Source organism: Hippoglossus hippoglossus, chromosome 24 (assembly GCF_009819705.1).
Source record: "Hippoglossus hippoglossus isolate fHipHip1 chromosome 24, fHipHip1.pri, whole genome shotgun sequence".
In the NCBI taxonomy this organism is placed as follows: Eukaryota; Metazoa; Chordata; class Actinopteri; order Pleuronectiformes; family Pleuronectidae; genus Hippoglossus; species Hippoglossus hippoglossus.
In genome coordinates, this window is record NC_047174.1 from 13,530,849 (window position 1) to 13,543,931 (window position 13,083).

The 13,083-nt window shown below is 43.1% G+C and overlaps 1 protein-coding gene across 7 annotated transcripts in view; it reads left to right on the forward strand.

Moving 5' to 3' along the window:
* pak7 (p21 protein (Cdc42/Rac)-activated kinase 7) overlaps positions 1-13,083 on the forward strand; it is a 76,445-nt gene that overhangs the window by 51,500 nt on the left and 11,862 nt on the right. For all 7 annotated transcript variants that reach the window (XR_004613309.1, XM_034580353.1, XM_034580352.1 and 4 more), the window contains 8 exons: positions 264-1,103; positions 5,433-5,642; positions 5,756-5,897; positions 5,991-6,145; positions 7,290-7,423; positions 11,471-11,597; positions 12,142-12,267; positions 12,869-13,003. Coding sequence is in view for 6 of the 7 variants with exons in the window: in XM_034580353.1 (XP_034436244.1) it covers positions 264-1,103; positions 5,433-5,642; positions 5,756-5,897; positions 5,991-6,145; positions 7,290-7,423; positions 11,471-11,597; positions 12,142-12,267; positions 12,869-13,003 (1,869 nt within the window). In the remaining variant the exon portion in view is untranslated. The remainder of the gene's footprint in view (positions 1-263; positions 1,104-5,432; positions 5,643-5,755; positions 5,898-5,990; positions 6,146-7,289; positions 7,424-11,470; positions 11,598-12,141; positions 12,268-12,868; positions 13,004-13,083) is intronic.

A 13,083-nucleotide genomic window follows, 5' to 3' on the forward strand; every position in this document is an offset into this window, starting at 1 on the left:
ACCAGCATTCATTTATCGCAAGTTATGATTCCTTTCATACTTGTCACAAAGCCCTGATACACACTCATTGAAATTCCGGTCTTGAAAATGTATGTTTTTAGTTCATTTAAGTGGAATTTCAATTCATCTTTCTATTTTCAGCCAAGAATGATTGAACTGAAATCAAATGTCCTGCAACCCACAGTATCAGGGCTGTCTCCATCAATCTCTCAGGCAGCACACTCTCTGCATGTTAAGTGTAAATGTGTTTGTTCTTCTTGTAGACCATCGTTCGAGGTAACCGGCCACCCAAAGACGCATCCATCAACGGCCTGCTAGAAGAGTTCGACAACATCTCAGTGACACGCTCCAACTCCCTGCGCAAAGAGAGTCCCCCGGGGGCCCACCAGGCTGGAAGCAGCTCCAAACCCTCAGGCAGTGGTCATCCCCACGCCCCGGAGGAGAACGGATTCAACCACTACTACTCCCGCTACTCCTGTGACTTAGACAGCGCCAGCAGGGACTTCTCGCTGGATCCTGGCAAGCCCAGCTTCTCCATAGATGGGGACTGGGCAGTGGGGAGGCACTATCGATTCACCAAGCAGAATGGCCACTCGCACCCCATACGCAGCCACTTCTACCCAGACGCCATGCCCCAAAAATCAGACTATGGCAAGTTGCCGCCGGACTATCACACCTACCTGGAGAGCAAAGGGCGCTCAGCCGATGAGGTGGCCTCCACCGTGGGGAGCGGGGTGGGTTCCAGTGGCTACTATCGGGCATCTGTGGGGGGCTCGTCCAGTCAGGACTACCGGGACACTTCAGTGGGCACGCCGTCTCGTGCCTCACTACACAGTGAGCAGATCAACTACCCAGACAGTGAGTGGAGCTATGGTGGCCTGCGGGACGAATACGAAAAGCGACCCAAGAGTTCCTATGTGACGCAGACAAGCCCTACGCCAGCTATCAGGCAGCGATCTCGGTCAGGCTCCGGGCTGCAGGAGCCAAATGTCCCCTATGCAGCCAGCGGCGCTTTCAAGCACCCTCCACAGGCCCATCCATACAGCTCCTACACCTACCCTCGCCTCTCGGAGAGTCTCGCTAACTCACAGACCATAGCCAAGGTAACTACAACAAAACCCCAACCTATGCACTATTTATGCAACATGTATGAATTTATATAAAAGGCCTAGTCATCGATGAAAATAGTTGTGACAAGGATTTTAGCAGTGTTTACTCTGTACTGCAGAGCATATTTTAGAAGGTGCCAAATTGCAGTGGCTGTCCAGGAAACAGGTTTCAACACAACCCTGACAAGTGTGTAGAAACATTTCAGAGAAAATTACACAGATGTGTGCCCACATTTAGTCCCACCTTCCGTCCACCTGCAGTCGCTTTTCAAATATTCCTCCCTTTTCCCCTCCACTCTCTCTGCCCATGTTTCTCTCACAGTCTCTTTCTTTGTACATTTCTTTTCTGGTCCTCTTGCCAGATAGACGGTGTCAGCAGCTAATCTACTCTTCTCTAAAGGATGCAGCCACTGCCACATACAGAATTAGCCCTCTTCAGTTGCCACTGTCTCGGCACACAGATCAATTAATACTCAGGTTGACCATCGACCAGAAAGCTCTGAATTACACAGACCAGACCCAGAAAAGCACAAAGGAATGTAGTGAAGAAAGAAAGAGGTGAGAGGCAGTGACATGGCAGGAAAATGAAAAGGGAATTAGATCCTCAGAACCTCAAGTAGACGACTGAATCAGAGCAGAACTGACAAAAACTGTAATGTTTTGGTACTAATTGTGTTGTTTTACTGTGATAAATGTTATGTACCTCACCTGCTACTGCTACTGCTACTACTACAATAAATATCAAAGAATCTTTAAATGTGCACATCATAAAATAGCATTATGAATAACTCTCACAAAAAGGAGTAACTTACAAGAGCACATACATAAAGTTATTTTCTGGGACGTGATGTTCCAAAGGTGTCATGACAAATCTGAAATAATAATATCTAAGAGAGACGTAAATCGGAGTAACCTGCACACGGTTTTTCAAGATTTGTGCAGAGGCCTCATATCTGTAGTTTGCATGACCTGCAGACAATAGAATGATTTCTGACTTAGGCTTCTGTAGAAAGATTGACAATAATAATGACAACACCAGGTACTGAGAATTGTACTTAGTCTTACAAAAAATACAACATTTAATTATTTTGTATACCCTCAACAGAAACTGCAGTGGAATATTATATATTTGAGTTTGCCAGATTCATCATTACGACACATCATTTAGATTATTTATTATACCGTCAGTAAAATCAAAAGTCAAAAATCAAATCAAAGATCATTGGTGTCAATAATGGAAATAATTATCTAAGGGACAAGGTTCAGGTCAGGTTAAACTGTTACAATGATTTTATTAACACAGCAGGTTCATCTTCTTTACGAAGATGAGACACTACACACACATATGACTCTTCCTAACCAAAGATTTGAACCAAAGTTAAGTTCAGCAGAAAGCCAAAGATACAAAAATGTAAACTGTGCAGTAAATGTAAATTGACAGACTTGATTACGAGTAAAATTGCCCAGCAGCGTGACCTGATATTGACGTTTCACAGGCTATTGCTTCCCCCTGTGTAAGAAACAGCTTCACTGTAAGCACTAGTGGCAGAGAGTGTGATGCTGGCTGTGATGTTCTCCAGTGGAGCTGTGGGAGAGCCAGGGACACCCAAGAGATTTTCCCACACAGACTCCGAGAGCAAACAAACGTCCCACGCTTTAGTGGCTGTGTAATGTAACCATATGTTTCCAGTTGTGATTCTTTTATGCCAATATTATGATACAGAACTGCCTTTTAGCTGTGGGACATATTAGAATACTGCAGGTTAGTAGAGGATGTTAGCGGGGGGGGGGGCAAAATATGCTGCCAGTCAATGCCACAGCAGGGGTTTGGTCACTTCCTTTATATCGTTCTCCGAAGCGTTCAGTGCCCCATTAGGTCCGTTATACAGGAGTGTGTACTGCTCTCCAATATCCCCCCTTCACACCCAGTGAGTCCAGTAGCTGAGAGGAGAACTGGGTTTTGCTGATGTAGATCCCAGGGTGCCTTGATGAAATACCATTTAACCTGCATGCTTCAGTAAATAGCTACTCAGTAAAAAAAACAAGAACGCAAGAGTATGCAGGATTGAAAGTGATGCAGGGAGAGGTCATTTTTTTCTTATATATTCTTTATTATCCCCATTTTCTGAGTTTCTTTTTCTTGAGGAGGCACATTTGCTTTTCTGGAAATGTATAAAGTTTGTAGGCAATGTAAATATTTAGGACTTAACTCATCCACAGTTTGTGTAATGATCCAAAAAGACAGAAAATGCTGTAGGAACAAAATCCCTCTGACTATGTTTGGTGTATTTTTGTTAATAGATTTGATGTTTAATTGGTTGTTTATGTGTTTAAATGAAATGAATGAGGCTGTGATGAAGTGCGGTGGTGGAATCAATGTGCCCTAATTTGCCTTGTAGTGTTTGAAGATTTTTCAGCGGTGATAAGGGGGAAAAGAAACAAGGCGTCATCTGGCAGCTTAAGAATCACTATTCTTCTCGGCTCATGGACCCTGTAACAAACCCACCCCTCTCTATCCTCTCTCCTTCTCCGCCTTTTCTTCCTCTTCCCTCATTCAGCCTGCTCACACCACTGAAGTAAATCCTTCTCGTTCCCCGCTGTTGTTGGGAGCCAGTGGGGATGTAACAGTAGACAGCCCAGAGACTCGGCCACACACAGACACATGCACACACACAAAGACACAAACAAACACACTCCCTCTCTCCTCCTTCCATTCTCCTCCTCCTCTCTCTTTCTCTCTGTTTGGTGGCGAGTCTGAGCTCAGTGCCGCAGCTCTCGGTGACAAATTGATGTTGCGGCACTTTCCCTTTCTGCAGCCTTAGCATAAAACTGGCCGAACGATGTTCCACCGCGGAATTCAATTTCACAGTTGAGTTAGGTTGTTGATTACCCTGCCAAACTCAGATTAATGCACGTTTAACCAACATGGATCAGGAGACCCCTGGCTGACAGCCAGCCAGTGGTACCGGCCAATGATAGTGGGGCGCTAGGCTAGGCCGGCCCAGTGGCAGCCCGCCTCTCCCACACACACACACACACACACCTGCCTTGAGTGATTGATTAAAAGAGTTCATACCATGTAATTATACACCATTCTAACATATCAGTGCTCCTCCTCCTCCTGCCCTGTGTGCGTGCGTGAGCGTGTGTGTCTTTTTGTGTGTGTGTGTGTCTTTGTGTAAGTGTAAAAGAAGGCACACAGAGAGAGAAACAAATACAAGGAATGATTTTTCTCTTATTCTGAGAATGTATGACTTAAAAAACCTGCTGGTTGAAGAGCATATTTTGGAGCTGTTGCAAACGTTATTTACTTTAATCTCTGCATGGTGGAGTTAGCGTGATCCACTGCTAACGACTATCTTTGTCTATTGATATTTTGTTATTGCACTGTACCTTTTTCTTTTTTTCCTTTGGTCTCTTTATATGCAGGCTGTAGCTTAATTCATGAAAATGACTGTGGCTGTTTGTATTTCACTATTTTAGCCAAGTTAGGCACATTTCTATGTTTGCATCACTCTTCCATCCATTATACTGTGGTTTAGACAAGTCAATCTATCCTTTTCCTGTTTTCTATTAGCTATGGGCACAGAAAGACAGGTTCCACCTTGATACACTGACATTGTGTGATGCTGACTATAAAGTCACTGAGTGATGAAATCAGTACTGGTGTTGTCATTTGTGTCAATTGAGAGAGAGTGTGTGTGTGTGCGTGTGTGTGTGTGCGTGCGTGTGTGTGTTTGTGTGTGTTTGTGTGAGTGTGTGTGCCAAGTGTGTACACCAGGCCTTTTATGAGTCAGATCATTTAAGTTGAGTCATACAACTGAGCTTTTAATAGGTCTTTCTAAGTTAGACTCAACATTCTTGCTCTGTGTTTGTGTTTGTGTTTGTGTGTGTGTGTGTGTGTGTGTGTGTGCGTGCGTGCATGCGTGCGTGCGTGCGTGTGTGCGTACGCTCACGTGTTTCTGGGATCTTAAGGAAGAGGTGTGTCCCAGATCTGGGTTCTCTCTTGGCTCCTAGTTGATGAATGGAGCAGCTGAGGAGCATTGTGGGATACTAATGATAAAGTATGGCCCCTGTCCTCTCGACTAAATGATATCCATTAAGTTTGTTGAGGGCCAACGTACCTGCTGACTTACCTAGAAGTAGAGCCGACATTTTACTGTGTGTGCTCATGCATGTATTATTCAGCGCTTAGGAACGCCATAACTCGGGAATAGTACAGGAGATTTTCACCATATTTGCTGAAAGTTAGTCATATTTCTAGTTATTTTTAAATTTTGAGCTCAATCAATTAAATAACCTTGTCATTTCTGTCTCCTCCAGGGTGACTATGAGCGTTCATCACGTGACGGCAGTCCCCAGGTTATGGGCGGTGACACCTACCCCCGAGGACCTCTTAAGCTACCTCAGAGCCACTCCAAGCCACCAGGCTACCCCCCAGCACACTTACCCTACCCCCCTGTCTTTCACCATTACAAACCCTCACCCTACCATCACCCTCCCTCCCAGCCGAGCCCACCGTACACCCCTCAGGTACAGTATGTTCACAGTCAGAACGTTTAGAGCTGGTACAGTTTCCCAAATTCAATAACTGCAGGAAAACATTAATAACATTGTATTTTTGCTATGCCTGTGTTTCCATCCAGGGGGCGTACTCACAGCCTTCATCACCTTACATCCCCCCGGGGGCCTATCCCCCTCCCTCCTGGGGGTCTAGCTCGGACACCCAACCCTCTAGAGTCTCCCACGAGCAGTTCAGAGCTGCACTTCAGCTGGTGGTCAACCCAGGTCAGATATGGGAAATGAAATGAGAGTGATACTGAAATGCTTCACGTGCCTGGTGCTCAATTAAAACTGAGCTGGGTTTGTGTTTCGCTACAGGCGACCCTCGGGAATACCTGGACAGCTTTATCAAGATCGGCGAGGGCTCCACGGGTATCGTGTGCATCGCCAGCGAGAAACACAGCGGCAAGCAGGTGGCTGTGAAGAAGATGGACCTCAGGAAACAGCAGAGGAGAGAGCTGCTCTTCAATGAGGTGAGGGAGACTGACGGATTAACTGGTGCTGGATCCAGTGAATGATAGGCACTCCTCAAAACTACTCACGTGTGAGATCAGAGCTCTGACTGGCTCAAACAAGCAGCAGCAGCAGAGATGAAACCAGTTCAAGTCGCATCATTAAAGAGGATTTTATGCCAAATAGATGGAAATAAATCTCCCTATCCCTCAGAGTTACAGGAGCCTGCTTATTAATGAATAATACAAGTTCAAATTTCTTCTATTTCCCTGTTCATGTCCATCCAAACACACATTTTACTTCCATAATAAAATGTATTTACTGAAAACCAAACTGTGTTCATGTTGCAAACCTTAGGCAACAAATTAATTCATGGCTAATTCTATTTATGGTTCAGCAACTATTGAAAATGAGCTCTGTGTCATTTGCACTTGCACTGAAATAAAACATATGAATATATGCTGGTATGCATGCAAACATGTGTGTACAGTGAACACGGATCTGAAGCTGTGGGTGTTCAGCTGAGAACTAATTTGGTTTATGTAATCTCATTAATTGCTGAATGTAATCCTTTTATAGTTCTGCCTCCACTTGAGTTAAATTAATAAATTATAGAAATTACATGAATAAATTAAATAAAGTAATGAAATAGTGGATCATGTCTTTACAACATATTTAACGTTCATTCTGATACAGTAATTAAATTGATACACACACACACTGAATACACACAGAATATATAATTTTTAGGCCACGGTTTGAAATAGCTCGACATCGTGACACATTCCAATGAAAACACATAATTTAAAAGAAAATTAAATGTAAAAATATATGACAATTAGGCAAAGTTTGGTGAAAAAGCCACAGTGCAATTATTGTGGACAATATCACGATTTGCAGTTGGGTTATAATAAAAATAAATAAAAATAATAAAGTGGTATTTTGAGTGTGATTGCTTGGTTATCACAGAAAATGTATATTTCATGCACATACCAACGTATAAACTTGTGGAGAAAAATACAAAATCCTAATAAAAACCTTTATCCACAGTATTTTATTAAATCAAATCGCAGCTTTTTGCGGTTATATAATTGAACAGGCTAACATTGCGATTTTGATTATAATAATGTAGCACCAGTTAAAATCTGTCTCCCTGTGTTTCAGGTGGTGATTATGAGGGACTACCACCATGAGAACGTGGTGGACATGTACAACAGCTACCTGGTGGGAGACGAGCTGTGGGTCGTGATGGAGTTCCTGGAGGGTGGGGCGCTCACTGACATTGTGACTCACACCAGGTAACCTTGAATGTAGAAATCCAGTATAGCATACTGAGGTGTAAAATAAGGAGAGAAAAGTCCTGAGGTGAACTCTGTAGTCCAACAGTAACAATCACAGAAGTAAACGAGGTAGATGGAGTTCTAAGTGTTAGCACTAAACAGGACCACCCCTTCTTTAGATGAATGACGAGTCCCAAGTAAAATCAATCACCTCTAAAATGAATCACCAACTATAACAGAACAGGAGTACCAATTAAAGGAATAGTTTGACATTTTGGGAAGCACACTTCTTCGCTTACTTGCAAAGAGATTAGGCGATCTAGATGCCACTACACCCAGGGGACAGCTAGTTTAGCAGATAGGCTGCAAGCAGAGGTGACAAGCTTGTTTGTCTCTGTGCGAAGGTAATCTGCCTTCTAAACATAGACTGTACAGTTTATAAAGATGGACGACGCCTCTCCATTGACTCTCATTGTGCAAAAGTGAAGCCAAATTATCCTGGATAACAGGTTTCAACATCTTGGGCTTTTGACGTGGTGTGGAGCTGCGGTATCAAAATCTCGCACAGTCTCAGCTGTCAACACTGATTCACCCCATTTTTATAGCATCAAATAACTAAGTTAACATACTTAAACATATTTGAACATTTGAACATAAATCTGTGTAATAAGATCTCCCTAAAATGACAGAAACCGTCTATGGGAACATTACATTTTTTTGTTTGGTCCATGTCCCATGGACTAACAAGGAGGAGGCAGGGCTCATGACCTATTCTGCAGCCACCAGGGGGCGAGCAAGATGATTTGGTTTAATTTTCGGAAGTGGTAATGTCGTCCATCTTTATATACAGTCAATGCTTCAAACATGTCTGCAGGACACTAATGGACATCTGATCTCTTTTGGTTGATTAGCTGGCAACCAGGAGTTTTTACAAACACAATACAACATGGTCAGTTTTATAGCTGTTAGTAGGCATGTTCCATTTGGACAGATCTAGGCTAGCTGTTTCCCTCTGCTTCAAGCCTTTGTGCTAAGCTAGGCTAATTAACCCCTTGCTGCTGCATGTTTTTTTAATGGACAGACATGAGAGTGGGATCAATCTTCTTCTCTGGATCTCGGCAAGAAAGACAATGAGCACATTTCCCAAAATGACAAACTGTCACGATAAAACCTAAACAGCTGCATTTTGGACACACTCCAATGCAGGAGGACTGAAAAGGGTGATATGTGCATAAGTAAATAAAAGAGATAGAAGCCAATGTGATATAGAGTCAGACTGCGATAGCAGCCACATGGGAGAAGGATCACATCCTCCATTTTTACTTGTTATGTCTGAATGATAAGTAAGTAAGTGAGCATGGGTTGTTAACAAAATCATGTGGACATTTGATGTGCACTACACTTTGGAAAATTCACAAAGCTACGTGATTTCACAAGACGAGCAGGGAAATCAAGCAGGTGGGTTGTTATCCAGTCCTGGTGTTGGTAGTTTTTCAAGATAATTGTTCTCCAACTTTCCTTAATTGCTTCTCTGTTGTTGAGTCGTGCTTTCGAAGCTGCCACCTCATTGTTTTAAGTTTACTTTGTGTCTGGTGTTTAATTACAGTCATTTGTGTGGAGTGTCAGAATTAGCACTGTGCGGTGTCGGATGCTAATAACACGCTCTGCTGAGGCTTTGAGTGTTCGGTGTGTGTGTGTGTGTGTGTGTGTGTGTGTGTGTGTGTGTGTGTGTGTGTGTGTGTGTGTGTGCGTGTGCGTGTGTGTGCGTGTGTGTGCGAGAGAGTGTTTCAGTACATTTGTGCATGTACTAATAGATATCTCAGTGAACAGGATATTATTGGGCACACGTTTGTCTTTAACTCGCTCTCTTTGTCATCGTCTCTAACTCACAGCCACTCCATGTGTTTGATGTATATTGAAATAAATGTGTGTTTAGAAGTTTGTATTTTAAATATTCTAAGTAAAATACACATTCGTCATTTAAATCACTGTATTATATATTGTTTGGTTAGTAGACACACAGATTAACCACTTGATGTAATTATTGTGCATCATACTATATATTTATGATGTAAGGAATACAGCGCTGTGTTGTTCCTCTGTAATTTCAGCCATATTTGTCCAGGTGAAAGCTTTGTGCTATTTCTGTTAAGCCTTTTGTTGTGGGAATAACTGCTGCCTGCCTCACGTTGCGCAAGCCTCACCAGCTCGCTGGGTCATTGGCAACGAGTGCACACACAACGACATTTGGGAACACACAATCATCGAACACACATACACACACACAGGCAAGTCAGCAGTGGCAGAACAGCCGTCCCTGCTCCTGAACTATTTCAATCACGTTCAAATTTCAATTATGCTTTGAGAGTTGGTTAATGAGCTGCACTTCACAGGGATTTTATCCAGTGTAAGTGCAAAAGCATATGTATTTGTGTTTACTGGTATGTGTGTGTGTCTGTTTGTGTGTGTGTGCGTAGGTGTGTGCGTAATTCTCCCCCCTGACAACCTTTACAGGCTCATTAAAATTGTGTTTTACTTTCTGTTTGAAACAATTTTCTATTTCAGCGAGCAGGCCTCGCTTTTGATTGTCTGCGTTAATTTCTGTGTGTGTGGGTTGGTGTGTGTGTGTGTGTGCGTGTGTGTGTGTGTGTGAGAGTGGGGGATTGGCGGCATAGGATGGGGTGGTGGGGGCGGGCGGTTGGTTATCGGTAAGAGGTGAATTGTCTTTGCGTACACGTCTCCATCCCATTCACTCTGGGTTAGCCAGTTGTTTCTCCATTAGCAGAAGGCTCATTTATTTCTCGTGATTGTAAATGCATACATGTGTGACAATAAAATCTGCTGCAGTGTGGAGTGGGTGTGTTTGTGTGTGAGTGTGTGTGTGTGTGTGTGTGTGTGTGTGTGTGTGTGTGTGTGTGTGTGTGTGTGTGTGTTTGTGAGGTGTGTGTGTGTGTGTGTGGCCTGGGGGTTGTTTCACATAACGTATCTAAGTGACAACTCCTACAGTGGGATCTTTTAGAGAGAGGTGAGTGTGAGTGTTAATATGAGCAATCATGACCATGGCTGTCTTTACTGTACGTACACATATGACATGTATGTTTGTTTCCTTAGTTTATGCTTGCAAATTAATGTCTCTGCTTCTGCACATGTCCTGTATGTGACACACACACATACACGCACAGCATGGTCGGGCCAGCTGGGTCTAGATGTTAATGTTCAGTGGAGCTGGGGGTTTGTGTGTGAGCTCAGTCAGACACACTGCATCGCCCTGTCTCTCCATATGGGACCCTCCTGCCTGCTGCGCACATCACAGCTCCAGCCGCTGCAGGCTACAGGGGGATATTTTCAAACCGGATTTCTGCTCCATATCAGCTGTGTTGGACTGTAATCTCATTATGAAGGCAAAATCTGCAATCAGACTTGTGTGTAGTGTTACAGTTGTAATTTCTACATCTAAAAAAGTGTTATCATTTAAAATATGGAAATATATTTGGCCATTTGGTGATTATAATATAATTTTGATATACTTTCTTTGAATATAAATTAAGACAGGCAAATTTTGTCTTTACTTTTTCACAGCCTCCATACTATACCATTTCCCAAAATATTACATATTACAAAAGAATTTAAAAAAAACATGGATTACATAAATAATAATAATAAATAAATTACTTACTACTTGAGTATCCAATAAAAATAAAAAGGGAAATTTGAATAAAATGAAATATGTGAAAAAATCCTGGATCCGCCCCCTGATCCCGATTCAAACCAAATTTTATTTGATTCTTCCCTGACACGTATTGCATCCCTCCACCTATCCCATAGTTTTTTGATGCTGCTTACAGACAAAGAAATGTATTGTTAATCAAATGACCAGACACATATTATAACTTGTGACATATTTTCTTATAGTACCGTCTCCTCTACTTTTTATAGTTATCGCTGACACATGTTTATGCATGTGTATTTGTGTGTGTGTGTGTGTGTGTGTGTGTGTGTGTGTGTGTGTGTGTGTGTGTGTGTGTGTGTGTGTGTGTGTGTGTGTGTGTGTGTGTGTCCTCACAGGATGAACGAGGAGCAGATTGCTACAGTGTGTCTGTCGGTGCTGAGGGCTCTGTCCTACCTGCACACACAGGGCGTGATCCACCGCGACATCAAGAGCGACTCCATTCTCCTGACCAGCGACGGCAGGGTAAGTGCATATGATGATTGTGTGTGTGTGTGTCTGTGTCATGCCTTTCTTCCTTTGTGTGTTTAGATGATGTATTTTGGTTTGTTAATAAACCTGAAGATGCTCATTTAAACTAATACCTTAGGTTTTAGTAACCATCGCCATTGTTCCTGTCAGTGACGATGTCGACACACTCTCTCACACACTCACTGACCTTCTCATGGGTGTCACTCCCGCTACTTGTCAACAGCCAGCGCCAGAAACTCATCATCATCAATTACCACTCATGCCCTAGTAATTAAATCCTGCCTAATGCCTCGAACGAGCTGATAAGACATGATTAATTGAAGGATAATTAACCACTAATACAGGGATTAGTGTCTTCTATGAGAGCTCTTCATCACAATGGGTCAGTGCACTTCTTGACTTCAGACACTGAGGTTCTGAACTAATACAGTCTCTGCTGTGTGTGTGTGTGTGTGTGTGTGTGTGTGTGTGTGTGTGTGTGTGTGTGTGTGTGTGTGTGTGTGTGTGTGTGTGTGTGTGTGTGTGTGTGTGTTTGCAGATCAAGCTGTCAGACTTCGGCTTTTGTGCCCAAGTTTCCAAAGAGGTGCCCAAGAGGAAGTCCCTTGTGGGCACGCCGTACTGGATGGCACCAGAGGTCATCTCTAGACTACCTTATGGGACGGAGGTGAGGACTTTACACACACACACACACACACACACACACACACACACACACACACACACACACACACACACACACACACACACACAAACAAACACACACTGACTAACATTGCTCTGTGTTGAACGCATAAAATGTATGTCAAGATGGACGACACAACAGCTGTACATAAGTGAAGCCAAAGCTCCTCGATTGCCCCCCAGTGGCCGGCTGCATTATATGTAAAGAATCTTGCCTCCTCCATGTTAGTGGATAGTACATGGACCAAATTAAAGTTAACAAAACTTAAAAAGAAGATGATGTTTGGTCAAGTGTTCTCTTTTTCCATTTTAATTAGTTATTGGATGCTATAAAAACGTGGTGAAACATCATGATTGTCAGCTGAGACTGACTCACGATTGGTCGAGAGCATGAATCGGTGGGACCTTGCAACCAGGGGTCCATACCACGATGGCCACTGTGCAAGATGGCAGCGTTTGTAACCAGGATATTTTGGCGTCATTTCTCACTCATTGTGGTTTTTTTCTATAATATGGTCTTGACCTTACTTAGTAAACTAGTTTGTGATAATGTATCAAACTGATGAGGTCTGGTGTGTGTCCAGGTTGATATTTGGTCTTTAGGCATCATGGTGATTGAGATGGTGGATGGAGAGCCCCCTTACTTCAATGAGCCCCCTCTGCAGGCCATGAGGAGGATACGAGACAACCTGCCTCCTCGGCTAAAAGAATCACACAAGGTAGATCTCTCGATACATACAAATTATAAGTAACTGTAAGTTCCTCTATCTTTCAAGAGATAAAGGACCAGAGTTGAAGT